The 20,015-nt window shown below is 38.3% G+C and overlaps 1 protein-coding gene across 7 annotated transcripts in view; it reads right to left on the bottom strand.

The window, feature by feature from the left end:
- Nucleotides 1-1,254: 1,254 nt before the first annotated feature.
- The window catches only part of LOC133782758 (uncharacterized), a 40,548-nt gene continuing 21,787 nt past the window's right edge, over nucleotides 1,255-20,015 (bottom strand). Inside the window, exons 2-5 of one of the 7 annotated variants that reach the window (XR_009870704.1) lie at nucleotides 3,236-3,321; nucleotides 2,879-3,014; nucleotides 1,596-1,724; nucleotides 1,258-1,518 (exon numbers count right to left, since the gene is read on the bottom strand). Coding sequence is in view for 1 of the 7 variants with exons in the window: in XM_062222128.1 (XP_062078112.1) it covers nucleotides 1,437-1,518; nucleotides 2,879-3,014; nucleotides 3,236-3,321 (304 nt within the window). In the remaining 6 variants the exon portion in view is untranslated. Of the gene's footprint in view, nucleotides 1,531-1,595; nucleotides 1,808-2,878; nucleotides 3,015-3,235; nucleotides 3,322-20,015 lie in introns of all 7 variants that reach the window. The other 6 variants (XR_009870702.1, XR_009870703.1, XR_009870698.1 and 3 more) reach the window with 6 other exon arrangements.

The following is a 20,015-nucleotide window of genomic DNA, read 5'->3' as shown; positions in this document are numbered from 1 at the left end:
CTTGGCCTAAGCGAGCTAGAGTCAGTGGGTTAGAAACTGGGCTTGGCTTAAATGAGTCAGAGATAGTGGATTAAATAGAGGGTGCGGCCTAAGAGCGTCGACCCTGAGTATTGTATGATGATCATGCTAAACTGTTGATTATGAATGTGATTACTGTTATTAATCTGATATTGATGGCTCGTTGAATACCTAGATGATAGACTAGTGATTCTTTGTTTGTTGTCACTAATTTTGTGCCTGTTATGGCCTGCTAAATATTTGGTTAATATAGTAGGAATTATTTCATTGTCGAGATTATTTATGCTACATAGTTTTCTTGCTGGGCCACGACTCACGGGTGCTACGTGGTGCAGGTAAAGACATGGGTTTAATGGTTCAACCATGAGTTGGAGAGTTCTGGAGGCGAGGTGTACATTGTCAACTACTTGGCCACCACGGTCGAGGGATTATACAGGGACAGAAACCTAAAATCCATAGTTTTTCCATTAGAGTGACCTTGTTTATTTATAACTTTTGGAAAATTTGTAAATATGTCATTTAAAACATGTTTTGGGATCCCATCTACTAAATATTTATTTTAATGACAATTAACTGTTTATGACCAAAATCTTTTAAACTTAACCTGTTTATGACTATAGGGTCACGTTTTCATTTTGAAAGACTTGATTAGTAAGTCCTGCACTATTTTAAACACACAGTGTAACAGTCTTGGTTCTCTAGGGCGTTACAATAGGTTTCGTCGTTGCTAGCAACGCCGACAATTATTAGGTGTTGTGATTGGCTCTCTATTGTTACAGATTTTAACTATCGCAAAGTTTCCACACCAGAGGACATTGGAAATATGTTGTCAATGCCCCTGGTTTCAAAATCAACGCAGCAATTGTAGTAAAAGAATGTACATAAAAAAATAAATTAAATTAACATTGGTAACACTAACTTTATATTTGATTAGTTCTAACACTTTTTAATAAAAGAAATACATAGTTCTAAAAAAGTTTGTCATGAATGGATATCTAGCAAAGTTAAAAAAAACTAGTTTGTCATAAAATGGATATTTGGCACAGTATGCACATCAAAAAGCTAAATTAACTCAACCTATAATTTGTTAGATTGATTCTGTATTTGATTAGTTCTAACATTCTTATAAAAGAAATACAAAGTTCAAAAAATGACTAAATCCTCTTACATAACTGACCTATGGTGTTTTGTATCACAAGTCAGTTGTACAACCGACTTGTGGTGTTATTATTATATAAATATATATATATATTATATGCATATTTATCCCAAAAAAAATCATGTTTTTATACAAAGCGTCCAAAACATTGCTAATTACAATAATATGACTAAACAATTGAACTAATTATCCAAAATTATGAGTCTCGTGCATATTTTAATTAGTTAGCCAAAATATGAATAGACTTATGATGTAGTATTTAAAAGCTCCATGACATATTGTGCCCATTCTTCACATACTTCATTGATATCTTCCTTTGTGTACGAGTTCTTCCCGCCACACTAAAACAAAAACTATTGCATTATGAGAATATTGAGATAATGTTAGAACTTTAATAATAAATATTATATTAACTTACATTACTAGTTAGCCATTTCGTTGGAGCCTCATTCATGAGAAATTCTTTTATCATCCTTATAACATAGAATCCACATTGAACTGATTTTTCTGGTTGAAGAGGACACTTAACACTTCTCCCAATCATAACCTTATGAAAAAACATACCAGTGGTTGTAGTAATTCATAATGTTATAATCTCCCAATCATAACATAACCTTATGCCTTTCAATCCTATCATTAAATAAATTAACCATAAAATGACCCTATTAGATATTGAATAAAATTAATATAAGTTGAATATATAAATATATATAAATCTAATTGTGTCATTCTAAGAGATATTTTGTCAAACAACGTGTGTGCATTAGAAATGAAAACATAACATAGTACCAATAATACAAGGAGAATGAAAGAGTTCAATATACTTTCCAAAGATTTTATTAATTCTTACTATAAATATATAGATATATCTTTTCCAAATGTGTACAATAAAAACAGAGAAAATGAAACTTAAGAATAATTAATTAGTTATATCGATATGTATATGTATATATTTATATATATATATATATATATATTATATTTGATCATATAACAATAAAAAGACATCAAGTAGAGGTGGTCACATGCATTCAGTGATAAAAAATTAATATGCTATGAAGAATTATGCTCATCCAAAAACTAGTCAAATACTTAAATTTAAAAAAGATAACTAATCTATAGGATGGTAAATTCCATATAAACAAAAGACAAATATTTTAATCACAACAAAATGCAAATGACAGAAATCTAGAAAAATTCCATTAAATTCTGTCAAAACAAAACAAGAAAAATGCATCCAACAATTCTCGTGTAGCTATATAACCATGTTAGCAAGAAAAAGGTTTATGATGATGTTAATGTTAATGTTAATGTTATGAGCATTTTCTTTTATGAATCTAGTATCGTTTTCTATAGTACATAACGCCTATAAGCCAAAATAAAATAAACAATTCGTTACCTTCTCCTTTCTCAAACACACAGTACATTTTATTTTAGGAATTTAGTATCAAATTATATAGTATTTTGGTTCTTTGCGTCATTATCTCAAACATTGAGGGAAAAACCGTTAGTTTAAGTGCTCCATATAGCATAGTTTCTCTACACTAGATTCAAGATAAAAACAAGCAAACATCCAAAAACAAACTAACTCAAAAACTACTCATACTCTAGAAACTAACCCAAAAAAATTCCCAAAGTTTCAAGAATTTTTTTAGAGAAACAAATACATAAAAGAAAATGGGCAAAACAATAAAAACTTACAAAGCAAAGAAGGTTGGAGCCTGGAACCGATGAAGAGGGGACTGAGGTGGAGTCATTATATCAAACCATACACAAAAAATCCCAATGTTGCAGTAAGGTCTTGAGAAATATCTACACGCACATATGTCCATAATGCCTAAAATCAAACTTCCATAATCTTATTAATCATATACACAAAATCAAACTCTTATCTATCCATCCAAACTTCCATAATCAAAAAATTTAACAAATGAACTCAGTCTTTCAATTTATAAAAATTAGAAGAAAAAAGGCGAGGAAAAATAAAAGGGTCAATGGTGAGAAGGAAAAATGGGTTATTGTAAGCCCTATCGAGATAAATAATAGAGATTGGCTCACCTTTCTTTTCTTCACCGATGATGAGGTTGACAAATGAGAGAATAACAGTTTCTCTAGCATCTCTGCTGGCTCTGACCAACATGAAACTAGTGAAAGAAGAGAGAGTGAGAGAGAGAGGGATAGAGAGGGAGAGAATGGGGGAAAACTAATGGATTAGTAAAGAGGGTGGAAGGGTGAGAAGAGTATTTTATTTAAAGCTTCTTTTGTTAATGAAAAAATTGGGGTGGGGGGGTTAAAAGGATTTCCCAAAAAAAAAATTAATCAAAGTGCTAAAATATTTGCTTAGCCCACCTTTTATTTTACAACCCCTTTGCCCTTTTATTTAAACCTAACCGATCGTGACAAGTTTTATTTTAATATTATATATTATTAATAAATATATTTATTACATAATTTAGTTTATTTAAAAAAATAAATTATTCATTAATTGTATTAATTAATGAATAATTTAATTTTATTTGAATTTCGGCGACATGTTATAACTGTTGGTATTGGACTTTTATTAATTGTCGGCATTGGGGTCAACTACAACAGTTTTTAACTATTAGCATTGGTCTCGAATTAACTGTCGGCGTTGGGGTCAACTACAATAGTTTTTAAATGTCGGGTCTCGAATTAACTGTCGGCGTTGGGGTCAACTACAACAGTTTTTAACTATCGGCATTGGTCTCGAATTAACTGTCGATGTTGGGGTCAATAGCAATAGTCAAAAGCAATAGTGACACTTACTCACTGTCGGCATTGATTTCTATGCCTATAGTTTTTAACTGTCGGCGTAGAGTCGCGCTAAGAAATTACGACAGTCGTGGTTGGGTGTCGGGAAAGCTTAGTTTTGTAGTAGTGTTTTGAGAGAGGCATAGACTTGATATGTAGATTACATGGTTATGTGTGATGAGAATTTGATATCGTATTGGTAATTTTAAGAGATGGGTTAGATTATTTTTAAAAAAGACTCATTAATTGACTTCATAGAGTTGGATATGACCGACTTTGATATGATCCTTGATATGGATTGGTTAGCCAAGTAAGGGGCATTAATAGATTGCAAGGAAATGATGGTAACCCTTGAGCTTGAAGGTGAGAAACCCTTGTATTTATTGGCACTGTGCAGGGACCCCATATACTTATGATATTTGTACTTAGAGCTAGGGGCATATTGTAGGAGGATGCATAGGACTCTTAGCTAGTGTGGTGGATACCACTTAGGTCGTGCCAGTGGGACTAGGACAGACTAGATTAGTCCGTGAGTTTCTGGATGTGTTTCAAGAGGATTTGTCAGGGTTACCTCTACATCGAGAGATAGAATGGTGATTATGTTGGTGCCAGGGAAGGAACCAATGTCTAGTTCACCGTATTGAACAGCTTCAACAGTTCTGTAGGAGCTAAATGTTTAGTTATTGAGTAAGAAGGTATTCTCCAGGGTGGATCTTCGATCTGGTTATTACCAGCTGAGGATCAAGGAGAAAGATATGCAGAAGACTACTTTTCGTACCAGATATGGGTATTGTGAGTTTAGTCATGTCTTTTGGATTGTTTAATGCCCGGTAGCACTTATGGATAGATGAACAGGGTGTTAAAGGATTATTTGAATTGGTTTGTGATCGTCTTTATCGATGATATTTTGGTATATTCTTATTCAAAGATTATCCAAGGCCAAGGAATGCCTCAGAGGTCAGGAGTTTCCTTGGATTGGCAGAGTGTTACGTATGTTTTGTGGAAGAGTTCTAAAGGATTATTACCTCACTAATAGAACTGACATGGAAAATAAGAAGTTTGCATGGTCAAATAAGTGTGGTAACAGCTTTCAAGAACTGAAAAGGTGATTGCCTACGCATCATGTCAGTTGAAGGATATGACTAGAACTAAAATAGAGCTACTGGTAGGCCAGTTGGCCACCATTACACTTGAGTTTAATTGTTTAGAGATGATCAAAAGAAAATAGTTGAGTGACCCATAAATGGGAAGGATTAGGGGGAATGTCTTAGCTGAAATAGCTAAGGATTATACAGTGTCGGGTATTAGTTTATTGAAGTATAAGGATAAGACTTGGTATCTGATGGACACTGGGATTAGATGGAAGATTCTGGATCAATCTTATACTACTCCTTATTCTCTACATCTAAGCACCATGAAGATGTACCAGGATCTGAAAGCTTTATAGTGGTGGCTTGAGATGGAGAGGGACGTAATTGAATATGTGGCAAAGTGCCTAACCTGTTCGAAGGTCAGGACAGAGTATCAGAAATCAGTAAGGCCATTACAGCCTTTATGTATCCCAAAGTGGAAGTGGGAGGACATCAAATGGATTTCGTGATGGGATTGCCCAGGATAGTGGGCCAACATGATTCAGTCTGGGTCATAATGGACCGGTATACAAAGTGAGCTCACTTTTTCCAGTGAGGATGAATAATATAGTTCACCATTATGCAGATCTCTATGAGAGAGATAGTACGCCTTCAAGGGATTTCGAGGTCTGTCTTGATGGATAGGGACCCTACCTTGCTTCCAAGTTTTGGGGAATGTTACAAAAGGCAATGATTATCTAGTTGAAGTTCAGTATATCTTATTATCCTTAGACTGTTTGTAACAACCCAAAATCACTAATATGGCTTAAGAGCCATGATTAGTGTGCCGAGAGGGCATAATTGACTTATGAGTGAATTTATAGATTCAATGCATGCTTGTATGATTATTTGAATGTAAATGTGATTAAATGTTATATCTATGGGAACCACTTTATTATGTGGGTAGATTTGCAGTGAGCGACTTGAGGCGATCCTAGGGAGCTAGATAGCGGGAAAAGTCACAACGGGGCTTAGTATTTGACTTTGGATAAGTCGAGGGTATTTTAGGTATCAGGTAGTTATTTAGACTATCGGGTTATGGGAATAAATATATGGAGATATATTTGAGGATAGAAAGCTTAGGTGGGAATATTGGGGAAAATTACCATTTTTCCCTCGGGGACGTTTCTGGTACCCCGAGCTTGGGGATTGACTTAACTGATTAGGATTAGACTAAGTTAATGAAAACAAGGGAACAAAACAAAAACCGACTCATATTCTTTCTCTCTCTCTCCTCTTCTCTTCTCTTTTCTCTCCCAAGGAACCACAAACCAAGGAACCGCCATGTGCGCTAGTGTAACCCTTGGGTGCATTCTTGAACATTTGGGGATTTTAGGTGCGGGAGTCTAGCCTAGGGTACTTGGGATCGATTTCCCCACTGTGCTTGGTGGAAATTCGATGTCCCGGAACCCAATACCTTGGTTGTGACTAGGTGTTGTGACTAGGTTGAGGAGCGTCGCTCGTAGTCAGTGAACGCAGAGACTAAAGGTAAGAAAACTGCACCTGGTTGTGTATTTGTAATGGGACTAAGGGCTCTCTAATATGTATACTTGAAAGGATGGTATTATGTCATGTAAACAGTGAACCAACGACCTAAGAGTGCCAAGGGTTACACTAGCGCACAGGGCGCGGCTTGGCCACTGGTAGCCGAGGACAGCTTATTATGCACTGAGCTCGGTTTAAGCGGGTCGGAGTCAGTAGGTTAAACAGAGGGTCCGACCTAAGTTGTCGGCCTTGATTATTATGGACCTGGTTATTATGATACTTGAATGTTATTTGTGATTAGTTGCATCTTTGATTCTGAGTATGTGTTGGATGGTTAATGTGGGATACTTAATGATTGATCATGCTTAAAGAATTGATTAATTATTATTGATGTTTGTGTTGCGCATTATGTTTTCTTGTTGGGCCTTGGCTCACAGGTGCTACGTGGTGCAGGTAAAGGCAAGGGAAAACTTGATCAGCCCTGACTTGGAGAGCTCTGCAAGCCGAATGTACATGACCAACTGCTCAGCCGCCACAGTTGGGGTTTAGGCAGGGACGCAAGAACCAGAAATTTCTATTTTGCCTTAGTATGGCTGATGGTTGTCTGGATTTTGGGAATTCTGTAAACCAACTTTTAAACTCTATTTCTTTTTGGGATCCCATGTATAAAACTATTTAATTATATAAAGTGAAACTTTTGAGGCGAAAACCTTTTAACCCTAGCTCATATATGTTTAGTGACACGTTTTTAAATTAATGACTTGATTAGCAAGTCCTGCACCTTTATAAGTACATAGTGTAGCAGTCTTGGCTATCCAGGGCGTTACAACTTGTGGTAGGTCAGTTAGCTAATATTACCTTGCAATCGACCCTGTTAGAGAGGATTATGGAGGGACAAGTGGTGGATGCACAGTTGCAGGAGGTTAGGCGGCATGTTTTAGCGGGGATAGCTAAGGATTATTCTGTCTCTGAGAATGGTATGCTTCGATATCAGGGGAGGATTTGTGTTCCAGCGGATGAGGGGATCAAATGGGAGATACTGGATGAATCTCACACTACGTCATACTCGCTTCATCCGGGTACCGCGAAGATGTATCAGGATCTACAGACATTATACTGGTGGCCTGAGATGAAGAAGGATGTGGTAGAGTATGTGTCTAGATGTTTGACATGTCAGCAGGTAAAGGTTGAGCATCAGCGACCAACGAGATTGCTTCAGCCTTTGGGTATCCCATAATTGAAGTGGGAGGACATCGCAATGGATTTCGTTGGAGGATTACCCAGGACAGTGGGACTTTATGACTCGGTGTGGGTGATAGTAAACAGATACACCAAGTCAGCTCATTTTCTACTAGTGAAATCGACCTATACAGTAGAACAGTATGCAGAGTTGTATGTGAGGGAGATAGTTCATCTCCATGGGGTTCCAAAGTTTATTGTGTCTGATCAAGATCCCATCTTTACCTCTAAGTTTTGGGGAGCTATGCCGAAAGCTATGGGGACTCAGTTGAAATTTAGCACAGCTTTTCATCCTCAGAATGATGGACAGTCTGAGAGGACGATTCAAGTATTGGAGGACATGCTTAGGGCATGTGTGATTGATTTTGAGGGGTCTTGGAGTAAGTACTTACTATTGATTGAGTTCTCGTATAACAACAGTTATCAGTCCACAATTGGGGTGGCCCCTTATGAGATGCTATATGGGAGAAAATGTAGATCACCCATACATTGGGATGAGATGGGTGAGAGGAGGTACTTAGGGACAAACATGGTTCAGAAGACTAATGAGGCTATCGAGAAGATTCGAGCATAAATGCTTGCGTCGCAGAGTAGGCAGAAAAGCTACGCTAATCCTAAGCATAGGAATGTGGAGTTTCAGATTGGGGACCATGTGTTTCTGCGAGTCTCACCATTGAGAGGGGTAAGGAGATTTGGAGTAAAGGGCAAGTTGAGCCCTCGGTTTGTTGGACCTTTCGAGGTTCTAGAAAGAGTTGGACAGGTGGCTTATAGGTTGGCCTTGCCACCATCGCTGTCAGGGGTTCACGATGTGTTCAATGTCTCCATGTTGTGGAAGTATGTTTCAGATACAACGCACGTGCTGAAGTATGAGGACTTAGAGTGACAAACAGATTTGTCTTATGAGGAGCAACCAGTTCAGATTCTGGATCGGAAGGACAAAGTCTTACGGAATAAGACAATCTCGTTAGTTAAAGTGTTGTGGAGAAGTAGCAAGGTCGAGGAAGCGACCTGGGAGTTAGAGTCAGCGATGCGGGATCAGTATCCTGAGCTATTCAGGTAAAATTTTGAGGACAAAATTCTCAGTAGGGGGGATAGTTGTAACGACCCAAAATCACTAATATGGCTTAAGGGCCCTGATTAGTGTTCCGGGCGGGCATAATTGACTTATGAGTGAATTTATAGATTCAATGCATGCTTGTATGATTATTTGAATGTAAATGTGATTAAATGTTATATCTGTGGGAACCACATTATTATGTGGGTAGATTTGCAATGAGCGACTTGAGGCGATCCTAAGTCACAACGGTATTTTAGGTATTGGGTAGTTATTTAGACTATCGGGTTATGGGAATAAATATATGGAGATATATTTGAGGATAGAAAGCTTAGGCGGGAATATTGGGGAAAATTACCGTTTTGCCCTCGGGGACGTTTCCGGTACCCCGAGCCTGGGGATTGACTTAACTGAATAGGATTAGACTAAGTTAATGAAAACAGGGGAACAAAACATAAACCGACTTATACTATTTCTCTCTCTCTCCTCTTCTCTTCTCTTTTCTCTCCCAAGGAACCATAGAAAAACTTAAGAGAAATCAACTGGAGTTTAGTGATTTGGGCTGGAAACTTGCAGGTTAAATCCAGTGCTCAGCTAAGGAAACTCAACCAGGATCAAGGTAATAATTGAGTTTAATTTTTTGGAGTTAAAAATTCTGAGTTTTGACTGAATATTGAGGTGTTTATGGTTTTAATGTTTAAGGATTGAATTAAGCTTAGAAGCTAGGATTCTAGCTCAGGGATTCATCAAGAAGGTGGTTCAGCAAAAGAGGTAAGCTTCAATCCGTATTCAGAGGTTAAAATTTGAGTTTTGCATGACTGGTTTTGGTGTTTAGAGTTGCGGGGTTTCAGATAATCAAAATGGAATTTTGGTAGGTTTTTAGGCTGGATTTCTGTTGGGATATGTTGTTAGAGTCATGTTAAAAGTCTTGTGATTAATGGATTTTGAATTGGGATGCTTTGGAATGGTTTTGGATGGGTTTAGGATGCTAGAAATGGTGGTTTTTCTGGGCACAAAGGGAAGGGCCGCGGCTCTGTTCTAGAGCGCAGCGGTCCTACGAAGCAAGAGAGCCAAGGAGGCTCGGCCAGGGGAGAGCGCCGCCACGCCCTTGAGCAGGGTCGCGGCGCGTGTCTGCTTGTTGGGGGCCTTGGGCTCTGTTTTAGAGGCGGGTCATAGCTAGGCTTCAAGGGCCGCATCCCTTGGGTCTATTCTTGAACATTTGTGGATTTTAGGCGCGGGAGTCTAGCCTAGGGTGCTTGGGATCGATTTCCCGACCGTGCTTGGTGGAAATTCGATGTCCCGGAAGCTAGTATTGTACCCAGAGACCTTTACTTGAATATTAATGGAACCCAATACCTTGGTTGTGACTAGGTGTTAAAGCTAGGGCTTGGGAACAGATCATGCTTGAGGAGCGTCGCTCGTAGTCAGTGAACGCAAAGACTAAAGGTAAGAAAACTGCACTTGGTTATGTATTTGTAATGAGACTAAGGGCTCCCTAATATGTATACTTGAAAGGATGGTATTATGCCATGTAAACAGTGAACCAACGGCCTAAGATTGCCAAGGGTTACACTAGTGCACAGGGCGCAGCTTGGCCACTGGTAGCCGAGGACAGCTTATTATGCACTGAGCTCGGTTTAAGCGGGTCGGAGTCAGTGGGGTAAACAGAGGGTGCGGCCTAAGTTGTCGGCCCTGATTATTATGTGACCTGGTTATTATGAGACTTGAATGTTATTTGTGATTAGTTGCATCTTTGATTCTGAGTATGTGTTGAATGGTTAGTGTGGGATACTTAATGATTGATCATGCGTAAAGAATTGATTAATTATTATTGATGTTTGTGTTGCGCATTATGTTTTCTTGATGGGCCTTGGCTCACGGGTGCTACGTGGTGCATGTAAAGCAAGGGCAAACTTGATCATCCCTGACTTGGAGAACTCTGCGAGCCGAATGTACATGACCAGTTGCTCAGCCGCCACAGTTGGGGTTTAGGCAGGGACGCAAGAACCAGAAATGTCTATTTTGCCTTAGTATGGCTGATGGTTGTTTGTATTTTGGGAATTCTGTAAACCAACTTTTAAACTCTATTTCTTTTTGGGATCCCATTTATAAAACTGTTTAATTATGTAAAGTGAAACTTTTGAGGCCAAAACCTTTTTAACCCTAGCTCATATATGTTTAGTGACACGTTTTTAAATTAATGACTTGATTAGCAAGTCATGACCTTTATAAGTACACAATGTAGTGGTCTTGGCTATCCAGGGCGTTACACTGATGGTAAAGCAGAGAGAGTTATCCAGTTAACTTTTGGAGTGGCACCTTATGAGATGTTGTATGGTAGAAAGTATAGATCACCCATTCACTGGGATGGACAAGGCAGAGGAAATGTTTGAGTCCTGAATTAGTTCAGATGACCACTAAGGCTATGGAAAGATTAGAACTCGGATGCTCGCTTCTTAAGAATAGACGAAAAAGTTACGTTGATCTGAAATGTAGTAACATGGAGTTCCAAGTGGGAGACTAGGTCTTCCTTAGAGTCTCACCATGGAAAGGGGTAAGGAGATATAGGAAAAAGGGCAAGTTGAACCCTAGGTTTGTAGGACTGTTTGAAATCCTGGATAGGATCGGTCAGGTGGCCTATAGATTGGCCTTATCTTCGACATTTTTAGACATATACAATGTATTTCATATTTCCATGTTGAGGAAACATGTATAAGATGAGACTCAAGTGTTGAGTTATGAGGATCTGGAACTAGAGGCAGAGTTATCCTATGAGGAATATCCAGTTTAGATTTTAACAAAAAGAACAGGGTTTTGAGGAACAAAACTATACCTTTGGTTAAGGTATTATATAGAAACAGTAAGGTCGAGGGAGCGACCTGGGAACTGGAATCAGATGTGTGGGATCTATATCCCGGGCTATTCAGATAAAATTTCGAGGACGAAATTTCTTTAAGGAGGGGATAGTTGTAACATCTCAAATTACCTAATAAGGCTTAAGGCCTTGATTAGGGAGTCGAGATGGCAAATTATGGAAATTATGTGATTATGTGATATATATATATATGTGTATCATTATATGATTATGTGAGTTATATTATAATATGACTTGATATGCATGTTTAGGTGTATTAAATATGCATGTGGGCCTATTTCTGATTAAAAAAGTAATATTCATAATTTGGCTTGTTATGAGTATATTTAGCATTTATGTGATATATGTGTGGGACCACATTATTATGTGGATATATTTGGGTTATTCGACACGAGACAATCCTAGCGAGCAAAGTAGCGGTTTAGTCACAGTGGGGTCAAATATCAGGCTCGGGGTGAGCCTAGGGGTAATTTGGTAATTTAGTACATTACCGGGATCGGGTAATGGGGAAGTTATTTGGTAATTATTTGAGGATATTGGAGGTAACGGGAATTACGAGAAGTTAATTATGATTAATGGGATAAGTGGCAAATGACAAATTTACCCTTGAGGGATTAAAATGGCAAGGCTTAGGCTAAGGGGCATTATGGTCATTTCGTGTTAATTTAGTGACTTGGTCACTTACCTTTGGCTGAAGGAAACCATAAAGAAACAGAAAAAAAACAGAGCTCCCTTCCTCTCTCTCTTGGTTGGTTCTCTTTCTTTTCTCTCTTTGGATTTCTTGAGGAAAAAGCTTGGACTTAAGGATTTGGAGCTAGAATTCAAAGTCAAGGTCAATATAGGATTGTTCTTAGCTACTGAGGTAATGATTTTGAACCTTAATTGCTCTGGTTTTCTGAGTTCTTACTCTGTTCTTGGTGTTCTTGAGTTTTACAAACTCAAGACTTCGATTATGAGTTCATATGGGGATTTTGGGTATTTGCTGTTGTTTTAATGTTGCTAAGCTATTGGGTGAACTGTTTGGATGATTAAAATGTTAATTTGAGGGGATGGGGAACCGTTGGGGTTGGATTTGGAGCTTTGAGGCTCGGAGAACACGAAGAGAAAACCCGGAAATTTGAAATTTTGATATCAACGCTGTAGCGCTAGGTTGGTAGTGCTACAACACTAGGCTGTCTCTTTTAGGGGTTGAAGTTCTGACTATAGCATTGTAGCACCCAATAGGTAGCGCTATACAGTTTTCAGGACTTGATTTTTTGGTACGTTTTGGGGTTTTGGCCTCAAGGCTCGAGGGATGATTCCACCACCTTGTTTGGTTGGATTGGAGGTCTCGGGAGTGTGGGATTGGTCACAGGATTGGGTTTTGGAACTTGAACTCATTGAAACACTATTTATGGTTGTGACTAGGTTATTGCTAGGGGCTCGAAACCGGGATCATGCTTGAGGGTCGTTTATTGTTAACTTGTGCTTGGACTAAAGGTAAGAAAACTGCACCCAGTATGTGATACATATGATTATAGCTTGGTCTGAATGCTGAATATTGAATTGACCAAAGCTTGGGTCTCTATAAATGTGCATGATTATGATTGTGTTTGTGATTCCTGAATTGTTGAACAGGGACATGAATAGGGCATGAACGCCTGAGTATGTGCATGACTATGATTATGCTTGTTATTGTTGATTATGCATGTTGAATGCTTTATATCTGGATATTTGATATATGATGAATGCCTGTTAGCATTATAAAATTGAGAAAAGCATTGACTTATTATTCAAGGGTGACATTGGCACGTTGAGTGTAGGTCGTAAGGCATTGACTTATTAGTGAAGGACAATAATAACAATGAGTGCTGGTCATAAAACATTGACTTATTAGTCAAGGGCGGCAATAGTGCGCTGAGCGCTCGTCATTTTGATTAGGCTAACTAGAAGCGTCAAGTATTCTTAAGAAGAGGATAGGACCAAGGGATTTGGGGTGACTTATTTGTCCCATATCCTAGCATTGACTTATTAGTCAAGAACGGTCTTAGCACGTTGAGTGCTGGTCAGCGCATTATACGCTTAAACAGAGGATAGGACTAAGGGATCCGGGGTGACTTATTAGAACCATATCCTAGCATTGAATTATTAGTCAAGAATGGCCTTAGCACGTGGAGTGCAGGTCAGTGCCATGTACGCCTATACAGAGGATAGGGCTAAGGGACCCGGGGTGACTTATTAGTCTCATATCCTAGCATCGAGTTATTAGTCAAGGACGACATTAGCATGGTGACTGTTGGTCGTAAGGCATTGACTTATTAGTCAAGGACGACATTAGCACAGTGAGTGATGGTCGTAAAGCATTGAGTTATTAGTCAAGGAAGACATTAACACAATGAGTGCTGGTCGTAAAGCATTTACTTATTAGTCAAGCAAGGTGATAGCACGCTAAGCGCTAGTCCATATGATTTATCCTAACCAGGAGCGCAACATGTGCTCGACCTATCTATTGGTTAGAGAAAACTTAGCACCGAGTACGCTAGATTAGCTTCAAAGCTGGTTATACAGAGGACAGGACAGAGGACCCCGGGTTGACTCTATTGTCATCTGATTAGGGATGGAAGCCCCAGAATGATTCCATAATCATTTATTTGTACCTGTATGCATGCATGAGTAGAGTTATTACTGATAGGCATTCTTATTATGATTTGGTAACATGTTATAAACTGCTTATGAGCATGTTTAAGTTTTCTTGTTGAGCCTCGGCTCACGGGTACTATGTGGTTCAGATAAAGGTAAAAGAAAGTTAGACCATCCTTGAGTTTGAGAGCTTAGGTGATGATGTGTACATATGCGGCTGCTCGACCACCATGACCAAGGGTTTAAATATGAACTAGGGTCAAACACTATTTTGCCGCTTAGGTCGGCTGGTTGTAACTGTTTTATTGTAATTTGTTGGATTAGCTTATACAGGATCTTTATTTATTTTCATGTATATCTAATATTAAACAAATTAATACAAGATAGCCTAAAACATGTTTCTAAAATTGAATTTAAAGAGAAACAAATAATATAATACTACAGTATACGCAGCAGAATTAAGAGTCCTTCCTTCAGTTTCTCTAACTCTTGTATCCTTTCTGTCGCAGAGTATTATCAAGAAACTGAACCGATCTTCTATTTTCTTCACGATCTTCCAATGTATCCTTAGAACCACCTAGACTAGTGTGGGAAATTCTCAACACATGAGATAGATATAGAGGGAAAAAGAGAAAATAACAAAGTGGCTTAGAAAAGGACCTGTGTTTAGAGAGAATATAAAACTATCAGAAAATCTGACTTGTGACTTATCAAACTTCTCACTAAGCACTCCTTTTATAGACTCAATTAGGCCATTTAATTTAATTAAAAAATCAATAAAATAACAGCCATTTTGAAGCCCTAGGTCGAAATTATCATGGGTTATAGGCCCATGAAATTTCCCATTTGATTATAAGCCCGTTGGACTTAAAATCAAGGCCTGTATTATTTTCTATTGAATTAATTAAATAAATAATTATTTAAATCATTTATCAAATTAATTATTTATAATTTGAACCTTGATTTAAATTTATTTATTAATTTAGATACCATTTTATCTTAATTAATAAATCTGCCATAAATTCTATTTTCTTCTCAAAATTACACAACTCTGTGAAACTATCCAAAATTGACCTAGTCAACTTTGATAATTCTAATTGATAATTAAATCAATTAATTGAGACTATCTAAATGATTTTATCCAATGTACAATGGGGACCATGGGCCTATGAAATCAAGCTCCAATAAGTTATCATAAATCTAACAAATAAATTTACTAACTTATTAATTCCTCGTGACTCCACTATAGACTTGGAATTGCACTCTTGAATTCATAGAACGCTCTATAATAAATATAGATACGCTATTAATTATCCATTGTTACAACCATAATTGTCACTCAATCCTCTATAGACGGTCTACAATGAGATGGGACTAAAATACCGTTTTACCCCTCATTGTATTTTATCCTTAAAACACTTAGTTCCTTGTAAATGATATTTCAGTAAACTAATTTAATTACTGAAATGAGATCTCTATCATTTAACACCTTGAACCAAACTAAAAGGAAACCATCGTTTCACTTCTTCATCAGAAGCTATAGATGTTCATATCTATGATTAACACTCCCACTCAATTATACTATCGAGTTCCCAAGATGTAAGTATGGGCTAGTCCGTAGGGTAAGCTGGTAACGAACAAGTCAAAGAACTCAAATAATACAATCAGTTAGAATACTAACCACTCAGAATTGAGATTGAATTGACCTATGGTCAACTATATGATATGACTAGAATAGATAATAATGGTATGTTTACTTATCTTATCAACTGTCAATATCGGTCCTGTCCGATGTAACAAATACATCCGATCTTATCTACTTTGTTAATATTCTGGAAAGAACATAACACTGTAATGTGTAAGTAGATCATATCGTAGATTGGCAAGTCAGTGTAAATCCGGTGCACTGACTAATCTTAGGACTAACTTATTTTGAACATATAATCATATTTATATTCCACTGTGATTGCGTCACTATAAATAAGATTAGCTATATGCTCGGGATTTAATAGAAGTTTATATTAAACAAATAATCATGAAAATAAAACATGTGAGCAAAGTGATTGACCAAGTCAAAAAATGATTTCTATTCTTTTATTGATAATAAAATGAGATTACAATGAATTTGGGTTTTAATTAGGGCAAAACCCTAACATAATTAACATTTTAAATGTATTTTGGGATCCCATGTATACATTAAAAATTTGTATCTTTGACAAAAAAATTTAATCCTAAACCGTTAATCACCTTTAGTTACACGATTATGGCCAAATGACTCGTTTAGCAAGTTTAGCACTATTTAAATACACAGTGTAACGGTCCCTAGGTAGTAGGGCGTTACAGATGAGTACACAGCTGAAGTTCAGTACAACTTATCATCCTTAGAATGATGGTCAGTCTGAGAGGAATTTCCAAATATTGAAGGACATGCTGAGAGCATGTGTATTGGGCTTTGAAGGGTCCTGGAATAAATATTTGCATCTAATAAAGTTTTCCTATAATGAAACTATGTGTTGACTCTTGGAGTGGCACCTTATGAGATGTTGTATGATAGGAAGTGTAGATCGCCCATTCACTGGGATGAGATGGGTGAGAGGAAATATTTGGGTCTTGAGGTAGTTCAGAGGACCATTGAGGCTACTAAAAATATTAGAGATCGGATGCTCGCTTATCATAATAAACAGAAAAGTTTTGCTAATCCCAAACGCAGGAACATGGAGTTCCAAATTGGAGACTATGTCTTCCTTAGAGTTTCTCCATGGAAATGGCCTAGATTTGTAGAATTGTTTGAGATCCTGGAGAGGATCAGTCAGGTGGCCTATAGATTGGCCTTACCTTCAGCACTGTCGGGCGTACACAATGTATTTCATATTTCCATGTTGAGGAATATGTATCAGATAAGACTCATGTGTTAAGTTACGAGGATCTGGAGCCTCGGGCAGATCTCTCGTAGAGGAACAACCAGTCCAGATACTAGACAGGAAGGACAAGGTCTTGAGGAATAAGACTATACCTTTGGTTAAGGTATTATAGAGGAACAGCAGGGTCGAGGAAGTGTCCTAAGAGCTAGAGCTAGACATGCGGGATCAGTATCTCGAGCTATTCAGGTAAAGGACGAAATTCTTGTAAGGACGGGATAGTTGTAACGTCCCAAATTACCTAATAAGGCTTAGGGCCTTGATTAGTGGGCCAGGATGCCAAATTATGGAAAATTATATTTTTATGTGATATATATGTGTATCATTATATGATTACGTGAGTTTTATTGTAATATGACTAGATATGCATGTTTAGGTGTATTAAATATGCATGTGGTCCCGTTTCCCATCAGAATGGTAACTTTCGTAATTTGGTCGTTACAAGTATATTTAGAGTATATGTGTATATATGTGATTTATGTGTGAGACCACGTTATTATGTGGATATATTTGGGTTACTCGGCACGCGGCGATCCTAGGCGGCAAGCTAGCGGAAAAGTCACAATGGGACCAATACTTGACTCTGGGTGAGTCAAGAGGTATTATGGGTATTTAGTACATTACCAGGATATTGGGTAATGGGAATAAATATTTGGGGAAATATTCGGAGTTGGTGAGATTAGGAGGGAATTCTGAGGATTTTGACAATTTTGCCCTCGACGACGTTTTTGGGTACCCCGAGCCCTGGGATTCGCTTAAGGATACTTGAACTCGAAGTAACCTCTCATAACCATATAACTCAGAAAACTCTCTCGTTCTCTTTCCCATTCTCTCATTTCAGCTCGTTAGCACTTTCGAAGGAAAATAAAGTTTTTGAGCTCGGATTCAAGCGAGGTTAGAGTCATAATGATTATAGGAAAAATTAGAAGCTTGATAGTCTAGGGATTTAGCTGGAAAAAAACGTAATCAGAGGTAATCTAAGCTTTAAGTTTCTTAAGATTTGATTAGATTCTATGATTTTTATGAGTTTTTGATTCATTTGTAACTTGGGTTTTGATGGTTTTGGGCTGCTAAGTTGATTGGGAACTTTACTTTTGAGATTTGGCTATGTTTGGATAGGTTTATTGAGGGATTTGGCTTGAGAAAAATGGAGGAAAAGCTCATTTTTCATGTTGAGTCACGAACTTGTTCCTGGGGCACCACGAGTCTTATGAATGGGAAGAAGGAGGAGGTGTTGAACCTCCATTTGAGCCGCGACACTTGTAGAGGCGCGCCATGATGCGTGTGTTCAGAAAAGAGCCCTTCGGCTCTCTGACTTGGGGCGGGTCACAGCTCAAATGTTTGGGCCGCAATGCTTAAGGCCCAAGGAGGTTTTGAGTTCGGGAACTGATATCTAGGGGCTCGGGATCGATCCTACTACCTGGTTTAGTATAATTCGACGTCCCGGAGGCTAGGACTCAGTTTGGAAGCCTTTAATCGTTCATTATTGATGGGATTCCATACTTTTTTGTGACTAGGTTATCACTAGGGGCTCAGAATCAGGATAGTGCTCGAGGATCATTCATTCTTAACCAGTGCAGGGACCAAAGGTAAGAAAACTTCACCCAATACGTGATGTACGTGATTAGAGCTTGGCCCGAATGTTAAAAATAGGTTTGATCAGGGCTTGGGCCTCTATAAATGTGCATGATTATTATTATGCGTGTGGTTGATTGATTAAGCTTGTTGAATGCACTATATCTGGATATTTGTTATATAATGAATACCTGTTTGCATTATCTGATTGAGAAAGGCTTGACTTATGAGTCAAGGACGGCAATAACACTGAGCGGTGGTCGAAAAGCATTGAATTATAAGTTAAGGGTGGCAATAGCGCGTTGAGCGGTGGTCGAAAAGCATTGAATTATAAGTTAAAGGAGGCAATAGCGCGTTGAGCGCTGGTCGTTTTGGCTAGGCTAATCAGGAGCACATCATACGCTTGTCCGACCCAATGGTCGTAGAAAATTAAGCGTCAAGTACACTGGACTAGCTCCAATGGTGGTTATACATAGGATAGGGCAATGGGTCCTGAGGTGACTTATTAGTCCCATATCCTAGGGCTAGGCCCCATACTTGACTTATAAGTCAAGAACGACATTAGCGCGCTGAGTGCTGTTCGAAAGCATTGACCTATAAGTCAAGGATGACAATAGTGCGTTGAGGGCTAATCGATATGGTTACGCCTAATCAGGAGCGCATAATACGCTTGTCCGACCCAATGGTCATGGAAAACTTAGCGCTGGATATGCTGGGCCAGCTCCAAGGCTGGTTATACAGAGGATAGGGCAAAGGGCCCTGTGGTGACTCATTAGTCCCATATCCTAGGGCGCTGAGTCCCCATATGATTCATTAATCATTTAATTAGGGCAACTGGCCCCATTTGACGTTGTAGTCATTTATATGAATGGTATGCATGCATGAGTAGGGTTATTGTTGTTAGACATGCTTATTATGATTTGGTACGTGCTAATAACTGCTTATGAGCATGTTTAAGTTTTCTTGCTGAGCCTTGGCTCATGGGTGCTATGTGGTGTAGGTAAAGGGGAAAAGGAAGCTGGATCATCCATGTGTTGGAGAGCTTCAGCGACGATGTATACATATGCAGTTGCTCGACCACCACGACCAGGGTTTCTCAGAGGAACTAGGGTCAAACCCTATTTTGCCGCTTAGGTTGGCTGGTTGTAACTTTTCAATTGTAATTAACCTT

Source organism: Humulus lupulus, chromosome 6, assembly GCF_963169125.1.
Source record: "Humulus lupulus chromosome 6, drHumLupu1.1, whole genome shotgun sequence".
Lineage (NCBI taxonomy): Eukaryota > Viridiplantae > Streptophyta > Magnoliopsida > Rosales > Cannabaceae > Humulus > Humulus lupulus.
The sequence above is the reverse complement of the archived record's forward strand: the minus strand, read 5'-3'. Positions and strand labels throughout refer to the sequence as shown.